The sequence below is a fragment of the Anopheles gambiae genome, chromosome 2 (assembly GCF_943734735.2).
Source record: "Anopheles gambiae chromosome 2, idAnoGambNW_F1_1, whole genome shotgun sequence".
Classification (NCBI taxonomy): Eukaryota; Metazoa; Arthropoda; class Insecta; order Diptera; family Culicidae; genus Anopheles; species Anopheles gambiae.
The window spans coordinates 115,901,468-115,923,994 of record NC_064601.1 but is presented as its reverse complement, the minus strand read 5'-3'; the positions used below and the strand labels follow the sequence as shown (position 1 = coordinate 115,923,994).

At 48.2% G+C, this 22,527-nt stretch overlaps 1 protein-coding gene across 5 annotated transcripts in view; it reads right to left on the bottom strand.

Moving 5' to 3' along the window:
• LOC1269708 (myosin heavy chain, non-muscle) overlaps positions 1-22,527 on the bottom strand; it is a 44,815-nt gene that overhangs the window by 18,562 nt on the left and 3,726 nt on the right. For all 5 annotated transcript variants that reach the window (XM_061645579.1, XM_061645576.1, XM_061645578.1 and 2 more), the window contains exons 2-4: positions 20,912-21,558; positions 15,929-16,144; positions 820-976 (exon numbers count right to left, since the gene is read on the bottom strand). In XM_061645579.1, the coding sequence (XP_061501563.1) occupies positions 820-976; positions 15,929-16,144; positions 20,912-21,046 (508 nt within the window). In that variant the 5' untranslated portion in view covers positions 21,047-21,558. The remainder of the gene's footprint in view (positions 1-819; positions 977-15,928; positions 16,145-20,911; positions 21,559-22,527) is intronic.

Genomic DNA, 22,527 nt, shown 5'->3' with positions numbered 1-22,527 from the left:
CATTCGCGCGTCCCCCTTTCAAGGATAATCAACGGAGATGATAATCATCGTACAAAAAACACACAGCTTCCCTTCACGTCTCAGTGATACTTCTTCCTCTGGAATGCAACCCCCTTTAGCTTTGCGAAACATCTCATTTACGCAGATAAATTCCACCGTCGTTGAACATGTGCACTAAGTATAGTTTCGCTTTCGCTTCGAAATTGAGATATGCGCATACCCCCGCCCGTGTGTGTGTGATGCAATTACACGCCAATGCTAACGACGACCAATATCAACGATCGTCCATCTCTTGCGCACTTCGCGGGGTGAACGATGAGCGAATGGACCACCATTTAATTACACAGTGCCCTACAGTTACTCCTCCTTTCGATGAATTATATTCCGGCCAAAGACGCACCCAGCTGTGGCAACACCAATCACGACGACACACATGTCTTCGGTGTACATATTGCAAAACGCTTTCCTACGCCCAACCATATGTTGAACACTAGCTGTGCAAAAAGTGAGAGAAGATTGTTTATCAATCATAGACTCTCTCGCTTATACTGTATATCAGTCGATTCTGATTGTTACTTTTATCATGTCCTCCAGGGGAATGTCAGGTTCCCTTCTCTCCTGTTTAACACAGCCCCTAACTAAACGACTTAATTAGTGCTAATTCCCAGCGAGAAAACCCTGAACCTCTCCTGCTGCACGCACCCTAAACGATATCCTGTGACCGAAGTTATCAACAATTACCACTAATCGGCGGTCGTCAACATGCGCGCCACCACAAGAAATACGCGCGAGCTGATCAACACACAGCCTTTGGCTTACCTTGAAGCATCGATCTATAGGCGGTGTCTGTGATCGCAAAGACGTGTGGTGGCACCTCGTGCCGTTTGATGCCTTTGTATTTCTCCATGATCTTCTCGGTGTAGATGGGCAGCTTCTTGTACGGGTTGACCACCACGCAGAACAGCCCCGAGTATGTCTAAAACGAAAGAGAAAGAAAGGGAAACAAATTTATTACTATGAGTTAGAAAGGTTCGCCAGTGATGGTGATGGTGGTGGATGGCGTTGGCGCCCCGAGTGTGATGAATAAAATATCGTTATAGGTAAAAACACTGGCGCCACTGGTACGGCACCACCTTTTTGCTCATTTACCTCTATCGTTTCTATCGTGCTAGTCAGCCATAGAGCGCTATAAATATGCAAACTTTCTCATCTTCTCGTATCTCGTTGCGGGGTTGATTAAAGATATTTTGCTATCCAATTCGGTGGCAAGATGATCGTGTCGTGTCTTTCCGGCCAAAGGTAAAACCAGATTCAAAACAAGAACACGTCGTAAAACATCTTTTACATTCGTTCCTCGTCAGCGTGTCCACAAGGACCACAACACGGCCGGCCCATAATTTTTCGTCGCCTGCAAATTGCCTGCCATTCCTAGCAAGACTCGAATATTCTACATACCAAAACAATGTTGTGAGATTCTTCACATTTGCACCACACCACCCACATGGCAGTGACAAGAATGTGACATTTCAAAGCGACATGAGTTCTTCAATTATTCATGGTCAATTTATTTACTTTATTTCGTTTTGGAATATTTTGGATCTTGCTTTAAACCCTACTCACACAAAAAGTAACATTTTAAGTACGTCACTCGCGTCAGCGAATACCCACACTGGAGGAGCACCAGAGGAAGGAAGAAGTTTGTCTCTCTCTCTCTCTCTCTCCTAGTCTCGATTGCCATCCCCCCATCGTTAGGTTGTTTTTGTTTATGATGGATAATTATAGCGCTAACGCTGTGCAGTTCCAATTTAACGCACGATGCACCGCTCACACGGCTTCGAGCTGGCGGACAGAGCGAGATGCAAACACCGCTGAAGTGAATCTTGAAATAAGTGTGCAAATAACTTTAATTAACCTTCTATTCTCTCCTCCTCCTCCTCCTCCTCACACACGCTTATGAAGTAGGTTCATGGGCCAAAATCGTGATCGGGCAAATACCTAACACATCAATTAAACTAATTTGGCTATTAAACAACTGATTCTGGCACAGGAAAAGATACTGAATGGAGCGCATATTTCGCCCGAAACTAATAATAAGCATTTCCATTGTAATGACACCTCCAAAAATTAGTCATTATGTCCACCGATTGATTGCTTCCGTTCAGCCGTCATCGAGGAGGAATTGAAGACGGAAAAAATCACCCAACCCTTTCCTTCATTGACAGTCCACTTTCTTATCACCGACAACGCATCTTATCAGCGCCTGTTTGTCTAATTAGTGTGGCATTACGGGCGTGCACGGGCGTGAATCGTTGATTGGAAAGCAAAGTCTCTACCGATTGATTGCCCACTCTCTGAAGGGTCGAGCCGCTGGCACACAGCTTCTTGATCAAAGTCTTTTATACCGAGTCGCCCATGCCGAGTAAACAAACAACAACACTCGGCTTCATACCGGCAGTTTGAGTTTGCAATTATGCAAATTAAACCAAGCACACTGCTACTCTGTAAAGCCTTTCTGTACCGAAAAGGAGTAACGCTACCCGCCCGCGTGTGCTCTTTGTCGGGCGAGTTTGTTTTGCAAACAAAAGCGTCCCCACAGAGTGTATCAACAGTGCAGCAGCATCTCATCTCATCGTAAAAAGAATCCATTGCTACTGTGGCCCGTTTACAGCCTACACAAGACAAGCACACATATGTCGGTAGTGATGGAGTTGATGATGTTGGAAGACGCGGTGCAGCCGCTTGTTAGGGCCGCCCCATGTGTGGAGGATCAACATTATAAACTCTGCACACACATGTGTAGTGTGCAGGTGCAATCGTGTGGCACCTTTTGCCGTCGATGATGCATTCAAACACACAATTCCAAATGTTGGGCGTAACAAGATGAAACGCTAGTTTCTTCAGTTCCTACGCACGCCGGTTGTAGCGATTACAACAAAATATCCAAATGTAATGGGATGTGTTTGGTGAGGGTTATTCTTCCTCTTAACGACTGGAAACTGCTCCAGCGGGGTGGATCATCGACCGAGATCTCGTTCCACCCATTACATCTTATTAGTGAGGTTAAATTGATCAATAAAAACCCACCCTGCGCACAGGAAGATATCAATCGCGTGGTCGCATTCTAGTTAGCTTGTGAGCTCTCCCTAAAGCGTGTGGTGGTATCATAAAACAGAAGAAAGTCACAAAGAGCTCGAAGATCAGTCCAGGGGATGGTAAGTTTAGGTGTGTCGCCTCTCTCATGCATCTTTTAAGGGTTGTTTGTTATTTGTTCACTCTGGAACAAAACAATCTCTATAGATATAAACACCAACACACACACACACACATGCAATCATCACGATCGTATATCTTCATCTAATGTTGGTACATTTGAGTGATGATCTTCGCCCCTTGGACCGGAATGAACCGCGGTGCAAAAATACCTCCAATGATCCGAAGAATCACAGCCACAAATTCAGGATGATCCATCTCCTTCATTCTACTGCTTCCGCCATTCCCATTCCCACTCTCTCTCTCTCCTTTAGGCCTTGAGTAGAAATTTTATGTCCACAGGGCGTGGGGCTACACACACACCAGCCAGCCAAGATTTCGGGGGAGACCCCACAATACAACAACCTCAATGACAGCTCCGAAAGTAGATCTCGAACCTGTTTCACATAGTCACTAAGCAACAGCAGTTCAACACATTCCTAACGATCGTGCCCATTGCTGGCCAAACGGCGGGAGGTGTGTGTGTTGGTGGATCGGTGTTCCAAGTTGCCGAAACACGGTTCGTTCCAAAAATATTAAGTCCCCAAAAGCCCACGATTGTTGGGAGCAAAAACAGATTTTGCAGCTTATTGCCGACGCACCCAGGCGTTGGAGTTGGCGTTCTCTCTCTCTCTTTTTCGGAGGTTCTTCCGTGGAACCAACTGCGAAAGCTTCCGCTTGCCTGCCTGCCTGCCTGTCCGTGGGTCTGTGTGTGTGGGTGTCGGTTATTCAACTTTAATGGTTGAGCCTAAGCCCACACTCATACCGACGCAACCAACACCGGTACACGGAGGAAGAAATCAAACCGGCCCCAGCCGCAAGTTGACACCATTGATGAAGATCGGACCTCAACTCCCCCGGTGCTGGCTGGCGGTACTCACGCGGGACGCCAAGCGCTCACTCGCGAGATGGGAAAAGATGTGCGTGAGTGCAAAGACAAATACACAACACCCAACATTATATGCTCCCCCCCCCCCCCCTCTTTAGGTAAAGAAGCCCCCAAAGGAAGGAATGAGAGAATCCAATGCCAATGAGCGACTAACACTGGTACCGGTGGGAAATTATTACGCAGCGCTCATTAGAAGTGGGCTCTTCACACGGGGCGCGCAACCACCACCGAATCTTTCCTCTTTTTGATTCTCTTTCGTTCGAGGTGTTCCGTCGTCTTGGCGGCCGTGGTGGATTGCGCTGCGCTGATGGCATTCGTTACTGCCCCACTGCCAAGGGTACAAGGCACGTGTTCAAGGTCACTGTTTGTCCGCCGCTCCGTTAGCGTTAGAGCGAGCAGTGATCGTTTCCTCGAATCATCATGTTTCAAACCGATCGACGATACATCACGCCGGGTTTTAAAAAGGAAGAGGCAAATCAGCCGCGAATTACAGGGGCCCACAAATGGAGAGACTCGCTGCTCCCTTAAACTGTCGCCCGCTTGTTTGAAAGTGAACAGGATGTAAGTTCAAGTTCGTGATAAGCATTGAAACACCGTTGAGTGAGAGAGAATGTGCTGGGAGGGTGGGTTTTTGATTGATGATCGTGTTTGCAAATATGGCCTTCGAAAGGAATGTTGCTTTCCTTGCGTGGAATGCTAATTGTCGATCGTAACTCATCGCCCTCGAGAATGGGGGATGCTAACTTTCCCGATATTTTTCGATTAGAACCAGGCGAAGGACAGAGAGAGAGAAATGAATTGACACATTAATACCTTGAAGAATTCATCAACCAACAACCACGCCACGGTGTTGTAGCGCCATCTGGTGGAGGGGATCATCATCACAGCGCCACAAAACGACGAGTGCAGCAGCAGCAGCAAGTTCCCTGGATGATTCATCGGCACGTATTTCTATCTCGCTCCAGCGACAAAGCCGTTGACAACGTAAGCCACTGGAGAGTGGACAGGCGTGCAAAACCCGCGTCAAGTATCATCGGGTTTGATTTTAAACAGTTTCATCTTCATCGCGCCTCCTCCCTCGATGCAAATGAGAGAGAGAGGCAGAAGAAGAGAGGAGGAACCGGACACTACGCGCGCCGCTGGCCAGATTGAAGCGTGCTGCTAAATGTATACAATGCGAATAATTATAAAACTCGCGCGCCCGTCAAGCGTCATGGTCAATTGCAAACCACACAGCAGACAGTAAAACGCAGCACACAAGGGCCGCGTGTCGTCGAGTCAGCCCTACTTCGCCCCATCCCTCTTCTGTCATCCGCGTCCTTGTCTCTTAGTTCTGCAAAACTCGCTTGCATCGTGGCAGCATATACCCTCTCCTCGTCGGGGCAAAAAACGGGATGTCGGCTAAACAAAGGCACAGAACAGTCTGTGTGTTTCGCTTTCGAAGATGGATGGAAGGTGTGGAGTTATATCGTACACGGGTCACCACACCATGATGGACTCCTGATAGACCGGACGAGTGTAGTAATGTGCGCCTGACGTAATCGGCCGGACGCCATGGCTGAAGGTTAGGCGGTGCGCGCATAGAGTCGCCTCAGTTGCTTCAGCTGACTTTGTTTGGACAATCCCATCTTGCACACACACATACTCTGTGTTTTATGTCGTTTTATCGACAAACAGGAGCAACATGTACCTTTCCTTCTTGTGGCAGAGAATTACTTCATTTCCAGTTGCTTATTCTCTGTTTGCTCATGTCGCTTGTGCTGCTACATTGTTGTAAGTTTATCACAAAACAAATATGTATATGATATAAAGAATTGCGAGTTGCACAATCGGCAGACGCAATGTTAACCAGGGGGAGCAGGTTATTGACTTTGACACAATCGGAGAGTTCCACCATTTGAGGTGATCGAGATCGGGATGAATCATTCGATCGACAACTCCACGACGCATCAACATAACAGCGGTTGGCGGTCAACTGGCGACTAATAAAGATATCACAACCGTGACAAACACACACAATCGTCATGCCTCAGTACGCACTCCACTGCGCAAACCACTTCGCATAAGTACGCAAGTGAAGTAACACCACGACGGCGCGCCGGCGTAACATACCCAACACACAAACGGATGAAAGGAAAGCGGATAAATAACAATCAGAGACGACATTTTACGATAGGCTCGACATATCTTTAGTGTTTTGATTTTATCAACACTCTCTCCGAGGGGGTATCAACACGATATTCCATGCAATCACCCTACCCAAAAGCGAAAAGAGAACGCAACATGTATGCACGCTCAAAAGTGCACACAAAGTGCAATTGCCAAACGGGACGCAGACTGAACGCATCGAACATGTATGTATGCAGTGTTGACCTCCTTTCTTCCCAGAACGAAGAAGTGCAGGAAACAACGTAGGAAATGGTAGGACATGAGACACTCCATCGTGAACGGGATTCGGAGGGGGGGGGGGGGGGGTGTAGAGTCCATTAGCTTCGAAGCGCAACAAATCGGCGCCAAACGGAATGACGCAAGCCAACTTAATGGTTTCCCGTTTTCATGTTGCCATCTTTCCCCCTGCACTGCACTGCACTGCACTGCAATGGCCTGAGGTCAACAGAAACTCTTCCACCCTCTACTGTGTGTCTCCTTCTATTGCTGAAGTGACAATTGAAGGTTAATGCATCGCAGAGGGCGAAAACGATCATTTCAAACTCGGCTCTTTCACTTGGCTTCTAGGGCTGCTAGGTGATGGTTGCTGGGTTTTATGAGCGATTGTTACCAATCCGCTTACGTTGCTACCACCATGGGATGGAGCGCGTTGTGTATTAGTTTCTGTCAATTGCAGTTTAAAATGAGCGGATTATGGCGAACCATTCCCTCCTTAGCAAATCACCTGTTAATCTCCTTTAAGGCGCAGTTCTACCGCAGACAAAGGTGTATTAGTCTGTACAGGGACAGGGAAAGAAGAGAGTCCTCTCTCAAAGTAAAACTCAACTTTCCAGGTGAGAACTATACCAAACCAAACTATACCCTTGCAGGTGTGTAAGAGATACTTGTTTCAAGCCCTGAATGACTAACTGAATGAAGGATGACGTAGTTCGTTATCGCCCGGCACTAGCTCTGGACAGTTTTGTGCGCTCTTTGTGTGTGATGAATACTTTCACAATGCGCTCACAGTACCGGAGAAGTGCGATTATGAATCACACTGTTCCCCGCTATTCGCTGAATTTGACTATGACATGCAGATAAGAGAGATAATGTGAGGAGCTGATATCCAAACAGTACCACATGGCGTGGAGCAAAATATTATCATATTTCTAAAACATATCTACTTCATTTAATCTCATGCTTCTCATAATTTCCATTAACTCAGAAAGGCGCAAAAAACATAACCATATGAAAACGTCAACCTTGTTGTTAACGGAGCATTCCTTCAGCTTACCCGTGGCGGCGCCATTCTTTTAAAAGCCGCGGACTCATAATGCGCCAGCAGAGTGTGCGCCCGTTCTCTTGTCAAGAAACAAAACCGACGACCTCCAGCCACTCTCCAATAAGGCCCATTTGAAGCGCTCGCGAAGACCTTGCGCGGAGAGGAGTTGCCATTTTTGGAAGTAACACGACTACGGATGGTGGTAATACCGTCCCAGCACCGTACCAGATATGATAAATTCAGCGGCAGCGCTCTCTGACGTAGCCGCGCCATCGCATCAGCGTCGCCGTTGTCGTCGTGACCTACTACTGGCACAGCAGCGCGCCCAACGATGGACGGGGAGCAGGCAGCAGACAGAGCTGTGTCCACAACTACCGTGCGCGACCTTCTCTCGCTGGAGTAACCTCCATTAGATTGAATGGGGCACTTCTCCGACAGCGATACCGTCCAGGCGCCAGCAGCAGCCAGTCTCTGCCCGCCAGATGGTCTCTCGGACACGGCATCGATCGGCAGAGATGCTGTGTGGACAATCCGGCGGTGACAGAGATCACTGTTCTCGAGGCGCCACCACGCACAAGGTGATAATTGAACATTCAGCCCTCACCGAAAGGACACAACAACACACAACAACAAGCAAATCGGATCATCGTCTGTGATGCGAAAGCTCCGTAACTGAGAACCAAACGACGCAGTGGGGGTTCAGAGAAACTGTCACACAAGCGCACACAGGAGATTGTGGCACGAGATGGCGACAGCATATGACTAAGAGGAAAGCACCCCCCTCCCCTGGGGCAGGCAAGTGTTGAACGAAATATTATTGCCATGTTTGGACAAAAGCAAATTATGGCTTCAAACGAAAACAGCCAATTTACGCACACTGTGGAGATTTACGTGCAGGCGGCTATTGCAATGCACACCACACCGCAGCAGCACATGGGGTACACGGTACATCATTAATGCAATTGCGGAGTCCCCCTCAAAAGGCAAGGCGCAACTCTCCTACCGATATAGCTGTCAATAGGGGGGAGGGGGGCGGTGCGCTTATACAGAGCAAAATAGACACCAAAAGCCCTACACACGATTGCCCCATAGAGCTTGATGAAGGACATTTTTCGACGTTCTTAGCCGTAGCTAATTAGAAGATCTCCTATACACACCACTTCGATGCGGACGATCACGTTCGGTATGATATGACCTAGCGTAGTCCTAGAAGCTGGTAACTGAGATGATCCAGTTGCTCAAAGTTCATAGTAACACATCGATGCCGCCCCTCTTGTGTGAACATTCCGGCTCACTGCCGATGAAGGAGTTATCATATTTCATACGTTCCCTCTCCCGTCATGCATACATTAACCCAGTGAAAAGGTGTGCTGGTTTGTGAGTGCCCTCCTCCTCCTCCCGTATGCTCTGAAGGTTCCGAAGGCTCATATTTCATAGTCATCTGTGACGTGAAACCGAGGACCTACTAACAACCTCACATTCAATCACGGACACACAACAGAGTGAGGAGATAAACCGTTTTGTGGTGTTGTTGGGAAAAAGTCGTTCAATATCGCTAAAGCTCATACTGAAACAGTAGGAACTCATGACACACGGTGCCATTACGGTGCCTTCCCGAGGGGCCCTCCGTATTTAGTATGGCACCGAACCAATGTGTGGCTTTTCGATGAGTCATCATTAGCGGACCCCTCGCTAACCGGAGAGCGCGCGCACCCGTTATAGAATGGTCGTGACGACGGGTTCCGAATTTGGCAAACCGAATCACTTTGCCGCGCGCAGATATCCAAACATAGCATGCAAATGTTACGCTTTTCACCCTCCTCTTACTTCACCCAAACACACACACACACACCCTGCTGCTGTTGTTTCTAACTGATCTGTTTTTGTTTGTTTTCTTCTCTCGATTAGATCGCTTCGTCCACTACCTTCTTCTTTCTTCCCGCACTGACCGAACGAGATAGAGTTACACAGCGCGTTAATGCTTAAAGGTGAGCTTGTTTTGCTCCTGTGCCCGAAAGCAAACCCCAGATGATCGATTTCCAAGCTCCATAAAGGGGATAGTCGAGCACATATGTGTACGGCGCGATCGTCGTTATACGCTTGTCGACCGTTACAATCGTACCACCAACGGCACACACCACCGCGGATCGCGGAGGAATCGAAACCTAATCAATCGAGACAGATGATCATACGCACCCCTCCCCGGGTCACACTCGGTAAGCATGTAATTAACCTGTTGCAACGAGGCACTCCTTATCCGTTGATTGTACACGGACCCTCACAGCATCTCACAGAGATTGTGCCTCGACGTTGGACACCACCATGATTACACCACCATTCTTGTTATTGAGCGGAGGAAGAAAAAAACCAGCGAATTCACACACAGAAGGCTTCATCATGTTCGATTGCGGTGACATTTTGCCTGCACACGAGGAATTTCTCCTTCTCGAAACTAACTAGGGGAGAGCGCGGAGCACGTGCAACTGACTGCACGAATTAACGAGCTACACTCCCCCCTAAAGAGAGCTCACATTTCTTCTCCATAATTACCATTGCCGCCAACGTCATCGCTGTTGCCGGTTGGTTGCTAGGCAGGTAGAGGTTGACATTTCTCGATGCACAAAATAAAATGGCAAATAGAAGAGCAAAACAACGCCTGCTGTAACGGATTAAACGAACAGACAGACAGGCTGGAACAGCAGCAGCAGCGAAGGCAACCTTCCCATTTTACACGTTTTATAGGAATTTACACGTTGTTGCGTGTCCCATTCCATTCCATCAACGGCCTACAAACACACACACACACACACTCGGTGGTGCTCATTTGGTTAATTATTTAAGCGACGACTGTTTTTCTGCATCCCACACGCGCGGGCCCCGCTTGAGCTTTCCATTTACCTGATAGTGTAATATGCAAATGGTGCAAATGACTCCACTTACACCTTCTTGGTGTAGAGATGGAGGGCATGTGTGTGTGTTCGCGGCATGTAAGCATTTCCATTTGTAAGAAAATATTAAAAGCATTTTAATGGAAATTATTATCAGCGAGCTAGAGCGAGAACGCATTCAAATGCCTCGGTCTTTGGGCAACAACAGAAAAAAGCCAACACTTCTACTATCAGTAAACAATAAAACGGTGACGGAATGTACACTTCCGCAAGGGAAATGAAAGCTGGTTCTTTAGTACCCGCCAAACCAGGGCATGTTATATTTACGCATCAGTAGCTGCGCAACTCAATTTTAGTTTGCAAACACAAGCCCAAAAACATGCAGTAAAAGCTTCCAACTACAAGCGCTCACCTTTTTGTGCCTGGGGAGTAATGGCTGGCAGGTCCGTTAGGCTCGAAAGTGGCATTTTTGATTCAAGCCTCACGCGAGAACGAGGTTGAAAGTTTGTCAACAAACCACAGTCACCCGCGTTGTGTGTCTGTGTGTATCGCATTTCCTTCTTGTGGCACTGAAAACCTTGAAAAGCTCGCACCTTAAGCTTCTGTTCTGTGCCGCTCTGTTTCTGCTGACGTTGATTTGTAGCTTTCCCGTGGACAGAATGAAGCAAAAAAGGGCCACAGGCCATTCTGTACTGTGTATGCGCACAACTTCCATCCATGTCGCTTCCACGATAGCCAGAGCCCAAGCGCCAGAGCCACACACAACAGTCAGCAAACAAGCCCACGAACTTTGGACATTTTACATTCCGCACACGTCCACACACGTAGCGATGCAAAAATGTAGCAACTCGATCAAAGGAAGACGGCAAGAGACAGCAACACCAACTTCAAAATGCTGTATGATCTGTATCGCTGGCGCGAATGGTCACTCAACAACACACGTTGAGGAATTTCCGACGGAAGACAATCGGTGCTGGAGAGTTAACCAATCGACGACGATCGCTTAGAGCGCGTTGACTTTGACTGGAATACTGATCAACGGGACATTGGACAGCGTCGTTGAGGTGAGGTTGTTTGCATTGACACAAGCACACGGTGGTGACGCGGATCGTTAACTTCAAACTTCAAACGCTTCCAAATGTTTCCCAACATTGAAGAGACGACAGCAGATACAGCATTTTGGTGGGAAATAGTCATGCGTACGAGCAAGAATATGAATACTTAAGCCTAGCCTTTTTTACCCGAAGATCATAACAACAACCCCCTTCGAGAACATCTGAAGTACCCGCATAATTTGAAGAGATCACTCTTGAAGCTTCGCTGTGTTGACTTGATGGTGACACATCACATAAAAACTCACGATCAGTGTTTGTCAACTGGGAAGCAGTAAATACGCTCCCCCATACCATACAGACTGACTGATTGCGCATAGCACGAGAATGCTGACCCTCTTTTCAATTTTCCCTTTTTGCGCCAGCTACCGTAGATAAGGCACCATATGCGAGTCTTGTAGCTGGAAGTTGAACACACACAAAAAAACGCTCCGAGCAATGTCATTCACTCCGGCGAAAGGCGATATGAATAACAGACGCTCTGGAGCATGAGACACCGGAATGCAATGTTGGTGGACCGGGCGACGTGTACGAAACTGAGCCACAACCAGAGCGCACAAGGGGTGCGCGAGCACAGGCAGTGAGTAAGCCTGGGGCCACCACATATCAGAAAACGCAGCAGAGTACGCGTAGCGACCATGCGGGGAGCCATCAGGGTTCTGGGGATACTACACTGTGGTGAAGTGGATCGACTTATCGCTACCCAGTTATTGGAGCTACTTGCTGCCACTGCCGTAGCGCGCTGCTCATGACCTCACATTTCCTTTGTTGCACTGCTGCTACTGCTGCTACTGCCGTTGCTGCAGGAAGAACGAAGGCTACACAAAGGCTACAGCAGCAGCAAAAGACCGAAGGCTACACCGCCGATCGTGTGGGGTGTGGTTCGCGCGTATAAACGCTGTCAGGAGCCAATCATACTTAATGTCGAGCATCTTTTAACCGGGCGCCCATTTTGCTTTGATTTTTGATACGGCACGAACGGGGTTTCTTTTTCAAATGCAGTAGCAGGCGGTACCAGAGCAGAGATCTCTAAGTTGTAAATCGTGACGTCTCACACACGATCACCCCCTCCCCAAACTATGAAAGGGGGCGCTCCGCACGCACTCAAAACGAAGAGAGACTCCAACGATTAAATAATTAATGTGACAACAAGCGAATAAATTACGGAACCATTATTCAAATTGCCCTCGACGGCGGTTTGTCACGACAGGTTGACGCTTCCAGGGGTAGAAAGGAGGCAAAGGTCCTATAGAGACGCAGTCTTCTCTCTCTCTTTCTCTCGCACAAACGCACATGGTGACTTCTGTGTTTGTGTGTCTTCAAGTAAAACGTAGTTGAGAGGCTGGCGAAAGGGCCACTGGGAGCGCAAGACGGTGTCAGGTGTTGCGTTCTCTCGATCGTAGGGCTCCCTATTACAAACTCAAGCAGTACGGTTAACATGGGTTGCGTTGGAGGAGTGCGTAGGACACAGGCGGCGGTTCCTTTCTTGTCCAATGTGGCAGAACAACAAAGGTGAACGCGGAAACGGCTGCCACAGAGCCTAGGAGGGGAATGGGACATGTTGCAGTAGGTAGTAACAACACGACACGAGTGGGAGGAACACACACACACACACACACGGGGTGAGTGAGGGCGCTATCTCCCACATTGCTGAGCTGATCCACATTGAATTGCATCGTACGCAAATTGATTTACTTTCCTCCGCAGACGTTTAAGTCTTGTACAGGCGCGCGCGCACCGCGCTCTCGTCTATTGTTGAGTGGAGATCCCTAGCGGCAGATAGGCCGCTCACAGAGGGAAAGCAAGCAACAATTGCAAACAATAGGCCAGCTAGAAAGGGGAAAAGGAGGGAAGTGAGTTCAATTTAGCAGACACGGATATGTGTGTGCCATCTTAAGCGAGCTCTAAACCGTTTGAATTCCAAATGAACGTTCCATGGGCCCTTGCGAGGCGATCAGATTTCAATTCAACGGCCTTTATATATTGACAGCAACCACCCTCTGAGGGAAGATGGTGCGAGATTTGTTCATTGCACAGATCTGACCCCACCCTGTTGGATCCGACAAAAATGACCTCACTTTAGTGAATGAAAAATCTTCACTAGTTGAAGAGAAAAACCACTATGATGACACTGCCGTACCCTTCACGCACCCACCTCTCCCCACATATCTCAACTGCATTCACACAAACCATCGCCGCCGCCGCCATTGAACCGAAACGAAAAAATGGGTTTTAGATTAAATTGTTTATGTGTGTTACAGTGTCCCCCTTTCATTCTCCACTCCACCCGCGGCACAATCGGTCCACTTCCTTCGACTGCGTGCATCTCTTTCCGTCTGTATGTGTGTGTGTTTAATCTTTGGCCCAGCCAACTTCCTGCCGGAGGCCGCCTCCGCAAACATGGCCCATGCCCCCAGCAGGCCAGTTCAATACATACAGCACCGGCCCTTGTTCGCAGAGAGACACGAGCGAGCGAGAGATGAGGGAAATTGATCCACATACATCCCCGCGCGTGCTGCGGCAAACCGACTCATCAAACGATTCATGATGATGGCGCGTTGTGGCGGCTTATGTGTCGACTCCCTCTGTGGTGCGTGGTGTGCGAGGTTGTGTGTGTAACAATAACTCCAGAGCAAACCAGACAAATACCGGTTCCTCAACGGGCGGTTGGAACGACGACGGATCGGAGCATGTTGGAGGAGGCTGGCGCGGCGCGGGTTTGTTTCGCGGTTGTGTCTTTCCTTCGCTCGTTTTCCGATTCTCATAAATTCATAAATCTCGGTACGCGCATTTAGTCCGTGCGGTGCGTTACGAAACGTCTGTTTAACGAGCTACTCTTTGCTCTCACTCTCTCTCTCTCTCTCTCTCTCTCTCTTCGCGGGGAATATATTCGCTTTTTACTGCGCCTGGACTGTGTGTCTGTCTTACGGCAACATCATCTTCCCATTTGTTAACTACACCATCGTTACTGGGACAGCACGAAATTGACGATCATTGTACGATCGTGGGGGTATGGCGCAAAAGATAGGAGAAGCTCGCTATTGCCTTTCAATTCGACAATAGCAGCAAGTGACCTATCCTAACGATCGCGTGTCTCCTTCTCCTTCCCACCAATCGATCGATACCATTATACGATCAATAGATACAAGTGATACAAACAGCTTGTCCAATGCGTTGAAACAAAGGAACAATTCTCGGGACCATCTTGCACCAACACCACCAACATCATCACCAGTGATCGTCAACTTTTTTACTGTTTGCGTTATGTAAAACATGGACTGTTGTCTGCAAAAATTACTCCCTCTTACACTTCCCTTTATTACACGACCGTAATCACATGCAGCCGAGAATGGCGGCCCTGTTCGAAAGCGGTCAACCTTCACCAAAAATCTCCACGCGTCTCTGTGCTTTCCACACACAACGACGAAGAGGAGAGCCATCGGAGGAACATTTCAATGATAAAAAAAGTCCTCTTTATTGTGCACCCCTCTGCTACCACAAGATCGGACTACAATTAGCATTATTTTGTCTGCTTCTCTGACGTCCTTTGCTACCCGCGCTGGAGGATATATCGTGGCGATCGTGCCAGTGAGGCAGCGCTTTCGCTGTCCAGTTTTAACAGGACACCGACAGTATTTTCCTCCCCATTTGGAATGTTTCTTGCACGCGGCCTGGGTCTGGTTGATTTATTCGACACGTCTCAGATGATTGATACACATTGCCAAACCAGCGTCACAGTTGTGCGTCGGAGCGTTGCCGTCTTGATTACGTTTACCTCTTCCAACGGCCGACTGCACAACCACAGTCAATAGATTGTGTTGTCTATCTTTGGTCCTTCAGGCATATGCTCTCCCCAGTGGAATTTCTTCAACTCGTACCACTAACCAAACAAAGGACCTTCTTGTTTGAAGAAAGGCATTTCAAACAAAACATTGCTCCAAAGTCTACTCCACCACCGAAATTTACATGTTTGCCTAACGGTGGTGGAGAAGGACTCTCCCCTTCAAGAAACGTTCGGACCCCCAAATGCTCCAACGGTGACCTTTTCCTTCTGGCAGTAGAGCAGCGGAAAATAATCACCGCCGACGATGATCATCGATTCCGTGGAACCAAAGGTTACACCACATTATGAAAGGCTACAACAGGCAGGCAGGCAAGCGCGAGCGCGCGCGCGATCGTCATCAGTCAGCAGACGTATATGGTAAGGTGTTGTGGAGAGCAGCATGCGCCAGGGTCTCCACGCCAAATAAGGAACACCCCCCCTGCTCCCCTGCTCGTACATAATAGCTGGGGTGGTTTCTTTCCACCAATTCTTTCGGGGAGCCTCCACCACACTACTGTTGTACTGCCTGGTACTTACATATATCAAACCGGAGTAGTATCGGTCCTTGATGTTGTGCAGGACGGAGGCTTCGTTCAGGCACGTCAGCTCGGCCATATCTTCGACTTTGTCGAATTTGGGCGGGTTCATTTTCTGGATGTCATCCTTAAGTACCAGGACGCGCTTGCCGGTTTCGGCAAGCTCGACCTCCACCTCATCGCCACGCTCGCCTTTGATGCTGGCAGCGACGAAGCCCTGGAAAGGAAAAAGAAAATAAGAAGTGTTAATTGTAATTTAGGAGCGAGGGGGGGGGGGGGAGTTGCATTCTGATAAAGAATCCACGTCGGGCGCAAGGCACAGGAACAGGTTACGACACACACTACTGACCTACATATAATCAATATGCACAACCCCAAGCAGAAGGCAAGATCGAAAGGACACAACAAACACAAAACAGGGAGGAATGAAGAAAAAAAAGGATCGCATATATCAACTGCCCCGGTCATTGTAACAACAGGTTCCAGCCATCAAGTTCCCTTTACAACTCTCTCCCCCCCCCCCCCTCTCTCTCTCTCTCTCTTTCTCGCTCTCATCAACAACCTCCAAGAATCTGCTGCCTTTACGTCGACGACGTGTATGGGACAAGGTCTTCTGGGGGAGACTGGAGTTGACCGTATATGGTAGTGTTTAGTCAACGAGTTGTTGTGCTCGTAACCACCTCAAAGCCCCCCTCCCCTCTTTGCCCCCTGTTCTCTCTCCGTGTCGGTGTGTGCCTGAGTCTTTTATTTCAACTCACAGCAGCAGCAAACTATGGCGATTCCTTATGGCGATATGCCATCATTGGCGTGCACAACTGAGATGCTGCCGATGGTGCTCCGGGGGTGTGTTGTGCGGTGGCCAATGGATACGTTGTAATTTTACGCTCGTCCGTCTCGGCGCCCTCTAGAGTCGCGGAGAGATGACAGTGCGTGCACATGGTGCGTTTTACTTATTGCTGCTTTTTTACAGCTGCGCAACTTAATCGAACGTATTGGCGGCGCCACCGGAGAACCAGAGAAGGCGCTTCTCCACACACACACACACACACACACACACACACACACACACACACACACACACACACACACACACACACACACCGCCCGTGATTGGCAAGGACGTCGTCGTATAGGGCTCAGCCAGGTAACGACCTTCACGGGAAGGATGGAGGAAAGCAGTCGCGCAGCCATTATGCGCGAATGTGTAAGGCACAAGAGGAGCGTTTAATACCCCGTTTGATGTCTTTTCATTACGCAACCGTATTTTTATGCGTAAAAAAATCCCATTTTCTATAAACCATTCAGTTAAGAGAGATAAGATAATCTTGCGAGTCATACATCCTTGAGACCTGAACCCCTAAACATTGGACGAACCATTCTATATTGAATCGCAATCATGCTGCAGCTGAAATAATACACGACCACCCGGGAGGTTAACGAGAAACAACATTCCACCAATCATCTTACACATTTGCAGCAATCTCCATACACTCTCTCTCTCTCTGGTGCATGATCCAAACGAAATCTTCCGCTTGGTGTGCTATTTCTGCCCATCCATGACTCATATATCGGGTGGATCATCTTCTCTCATTAGCAGCAGCAGTACCGTCAGTGCACTGTGCCGTGTACTTGCGCCAACACACATATTCCATCATGCCCTTCGCTGCTTTATCTGTCCCGAATCCAAAAACGCCATCCATAGAGAGGTCGAGGAAGAGAGAGAGACAGAGAGGATCGATCTTCGAGAGGAAAGGTCAAAATGTACTTTTTTTCGTAGCTGTTCCCACAACGCTTACGGGAGAGAGATCATCGAAAAGAGTCATCGAGAGTTAACCTCATCTCGCAGATGATGTCCTACTGAAGGGGCCCCCGTTGGGTTAGTCATGCTGCTGCTGCTTCTTCCCGCCAAATCCTAACGCAAAACATGCGCGGTGATGACATGACAACACACCAACAGCAGGCGCGCTTCTCTATCTCTTTCTCCGTTTGCGTTGCCTCGGACACTGATCGCACATATTGGCGCAAAGTCGAACCACAGCGCGCGCACCAGCACACCACGCAGCGCACAAATGGGCGCTGTTTCTGCGTGCGTATGGGCGTTATCTTTACTCGCTATTTCTTTTTTTTTTTGCTTTCTTGCTTCATCAAATGTTTACTTTACTTTGGCTATTTACATTTACAGGTCTTGTTTCTTTCCCCCATCCCGCACACACATACGTGCGTCCCGACTTCCTGTGTGCGTGGTGTGCCGACGACGAACCTTCTCGCCCCCCGCCCCAAAAAAGCGTTTGCTTTTTCTTCTGCAAATTGAAACAGAGCGAAGCAGAAATGAAGATTTTGGCGTGTACTGGGCGCGAGAAGAGAAGTTGGGCGAAGATAGGACAACCCAACTCCCACTGTGTGAACCTATGGTACACTCTAGCTCAGTTCGTTGTTTGATTTCTGGTTCTTGTCGCCGGCAATGAAGAAACCTTTCCTCCACTTCTTCGGTCAGCCTGTTGCTCAGATTAGAAGCTACTTCAAGCACACGAAGGAATACATATTTCATCACTCTTCACCTTTCGGCCCCGCCGCGTCTCCTTTGAAGGGAAAAACACATGACCACGCACGTACACCGGATGACGTCATGGTGGTTTGGGACGGCATCAAACTTACTTGGTACGAATTTTCCAGAAAAGAAAATACCATCATCACCGCCACCAGGGCAAAAACTCACCACTCCTGCGCAAAAAAAAAAAAGAAAAATCACTCCCCTTGAGATAATCGTGTATACAAGTGGATCCATATTGAAATGATAAACAACGATTTACAGACAGACTCGCCCCCTCCGAAACGACCAGACCGTGGTGAGCAAGAGAAGGGAGCTGCAAAGGTAAGCATTTCCCGACACATTCTGCTTCCGTTCTTGGGAATCATCTCGAATCATGGCATCGAATTGCAAACGCCGACATCATCTCACCACCTCCCACCGTCTGTGTGTACCGCGCGAGGTCGTCTCGTCTCGTCGTCTCCTGTCGGTAGTAGTCGGTGTGGTGGAGGTCAATGTCTTCGATACTCTCTTTTTCTCAAAAGCTGGATGCATTTGTGCAGCAAAGCACATTACACATTAGGCGGCTGGCTGGGCTGGTGGATGTTTTCGTTTGCGGCATTGAACTCCATCCCATTCCGGGGGTTTTGAGCTCTTTCTCACTCTCTCTGTCATCTCTTTTGTGCTCTTGCAAAGCCCCCACCTCCTCTCTCTCTCTCTCCCTTTGCGAAAGGCAAACAAAGTTTGAGTCTGCACATGTGCAACCAATCCCCCCCCCCCCCTCCCTCGGTCTCACCAAATGAATGAGAGGGAGCGAGTGAACGAAACCGTCTCACGCGGATGAAATATCGCGCAGCATGCACAGCACGCGCAGGGGCGAGATTGCATTCAGAGAAATTCATCGCGAGATAAAGCGAACAACCGAAAGAGAGAGAGAAAGAGAGCGAGTGAATGAGTGAAAGGGAGGCAGGGCAAAAAGCGATGATTTTGTAGCAAGAATTGCAAACTCTCCAACCAATGCACACATACACACTGGGAGACAGCATAAAACATGCCTGTTGGGGCGGCCAGGACAGACCGAGCAGGAGAGGGATAAAATGCTGCAATAAAATATTCACCCACCTATACAGACGAGAGTGCGCCAAGCCAGCCAGGTATAATAAAATGCCGGCTAGCCGGCAAAACGTGCATCCGGCGTATTCCGTGCTGTCGTCTACCGGTACACTACCACCGACGACGACGACGACGACTGGCTAAGAGTGGAGCGAGCACGCAAAAGCCCATCAAACATTTATATCCAATTTAACGCTTTTCAGATACGTCAACCCTACCAGAGTGGCGACTAATGGAGTTGCTTGTATGCGTGTGTGGTAATGCAGAGGAAGGAGATAATTTTGAGCCGACGGACCGCATATTTGCCCGATCAAAAATCAATCACAAGTCCCAATTCCGTCGACGAAAACTGTTCGGTCGATGTTTCGCGCTATCACGTCCCCCCCCCCCCCCCCCTTTCCCATCCGGTGGTGGTGATACTATTGCACAAACATACCGCACACATACCGCTGACTCGCGCGTTTGTGACACACCCCAGTGGGAAGGAGTAGAAGAAGGTTTTACTATCGAGTTCTTATCTTATCTTTATTCCAACAGAAACGCGGCAGAATTTGTTCACCGAGCGAATCTGACAAAAAAAAAGATAAAAAAAACAAGAAACATAAAGGTAAACACAAGCAAGTAGGCGCGAACGGTTCGTTTTGCGGGGTTCTGATAAGGTGACTCTGTTTTCCGGCGATCAAGTCTCGCACCACATTTTTAGGACCACAATGCGCGGGGGGGAGGATCCTAAAGTAGACATGACGGCATATCCGTCCATGCAGTACCGATAGGGAAAGGGAAGCAAATTCAATCAAACTTAGTGAAAGATGATTTAATGATCGCTTTTACGGCTGTCTGAATGTACAATAATACCCACAGAATGAGTTTCCATGGCAACACACGCTTCCATCGCGTCTTCTTCGACTTGGAGCAAAAGCTCAGCAGCGAGGAGCATACGTCGCTCTGTCGCATGGTATGGATATGAGTCATGCGTTCCAGCATGCTTCGATTGCCCCGGACACGCCACAGTCCTATCGATCGCTTTCTCACTCAAGCCACCTCGTCGTTTGCTCGGTGTCATGGTCCTGCTGACGCCTCGAGATCCGTTCGGATCAGGTGAAAGAGATTTTAGGAGGGGAGATGTGACTCATGTGTTTGAAATTCAACAGGAACTGAGAGTTGAGGGAAGTGGATGTTTGGAAAAGCTACATGAAGAAGTCATTAAACCGTCAACTACAAAGATTTGGTAATTGTTACAAGCTCGATTTTAACTGTTTCACACGATTTAGTAATCCTTGCGACTTCATGTAAGCCCTCTAATCTCTACAACCATCCAATCCATACGCAACACCGGAAGCTTACCTGTGATTCATGCGGCACCCAAACTAGCCGCTTCTGTGTCCACTCGGCTTGCGTGGCCGGATCGTTGAAAGAGTTCCGCTCCACGGACAGATATTTCAGCTCCGGATCATTGCGGTCTCGCAGATCTTCAGCCATCGTTGCTATCGGGGGAAGGGATGGATTATCCTGTGTGTGTTTTTTTTTTTCCTCTCTTAATCAGCTCCGTCCAGAACAGTTACAACAGCGTTCGCTCACTTGCACACACGCAAACACGCACACACAAAAACACAAAAAAACACACACACCCAAAAGAGGGAGTTGATGGGTTTGCAGTTGATGATGAAGGTTTATGCACACACGTTTTTAAAATGGGGGGTTTTAAAATCAATATACAACACACGATCGTTGGCCGATCTTTACGTTTTGCTTGCTGTTAGGTTACTACGGTCGTCGGTTACGGTTTCACTCACTCACAATAATTTTCATGCTCTTTCTTCTCCGCCGTTCTACACAACACATTCACAGCTGCGCACGCACACTACCATCAACAAAAACGGTCGAGAGCACGGACAGCTTCTAGGCCTTTTGTTATTTTTTTATTTATTTTTTCACCTTTCCTTCTCCACTGTGTTTCGCTCAATTCTCCAACGCCACACACAAGAATCTCACTGTAATTTCAAATTTTTAAACCAAAAAAAAGATACGTTACAAATGCATTCAAAAGGGAAGGAAAATGTTTGATAAGATGATAGAGTTGAGAGATTTGCTTGTTTGCTTGGCGCCCACATATGGCCACATGAGCAACGTCCTCCAACAAAATTTTACGCAAAGTAAACGGGGTGTGTTCCATTATTTGCGAACGTTGCAACAACATTGTCTACCCCAGACCCACAGTTCCACGGTAGAGCCTGGTTGTTGACTTTTTACTTGGTGTCGTTGGGGGTTTGTGATGAGAGAAAGAGAGATAGAGAGAGCGAAATAAAGAGAGTGTGCAAAAAAGATTTAAAACCACTACGGCAAACTTCGCCAGAACCGCCAGCGGCAGTGCGGCATGTGTCACGAGGACGTGATTTTCTTGCACTTTTGGGGTCGAAACATGGGCTTGAGTGTGTTTTTTCCTTGCTTTATGCTTACGCTACCGTGGAAGTGGTTCTTGGGAAGTGGAGAAAGCCAGAAGCTTCCCTTGAAACCAGTCCAAGTTTAATGAAGTTCCTTTTTAGAATTTCTCATGTGCCGTGATCGTCCAATTCATTAACACGTCTTGATGCTCAAACAACATCAAGAATGAAATGATGTAAACTTCTCACCCATTTTCCTTTCCGTTCTGTCTGTTTGGAAGCTTAAAGAACTTCAAACAAAATTGACGTTTCTACATTCAGTCGAGGCAGAAGATCGTCCAACACCCGTTTCTTTCGCCCTTCTGATGATCGTCGCTCGAGAACGATCTGTGAAACGAAAAGAAACTTGCAAACATATTCACGCTCAACCAAGAAAACGTACGAAAAATGAAACAAAGCGACAATATGCGAAAGAATGCATAATGAGGCTCTTCACATCACCCGTCCGGGGAACACTCTCCCTCTCCCGGATGTTGGTCCAGGGAACAGAGAGGAGCCCCAAACTTGTTCGCGCGATCG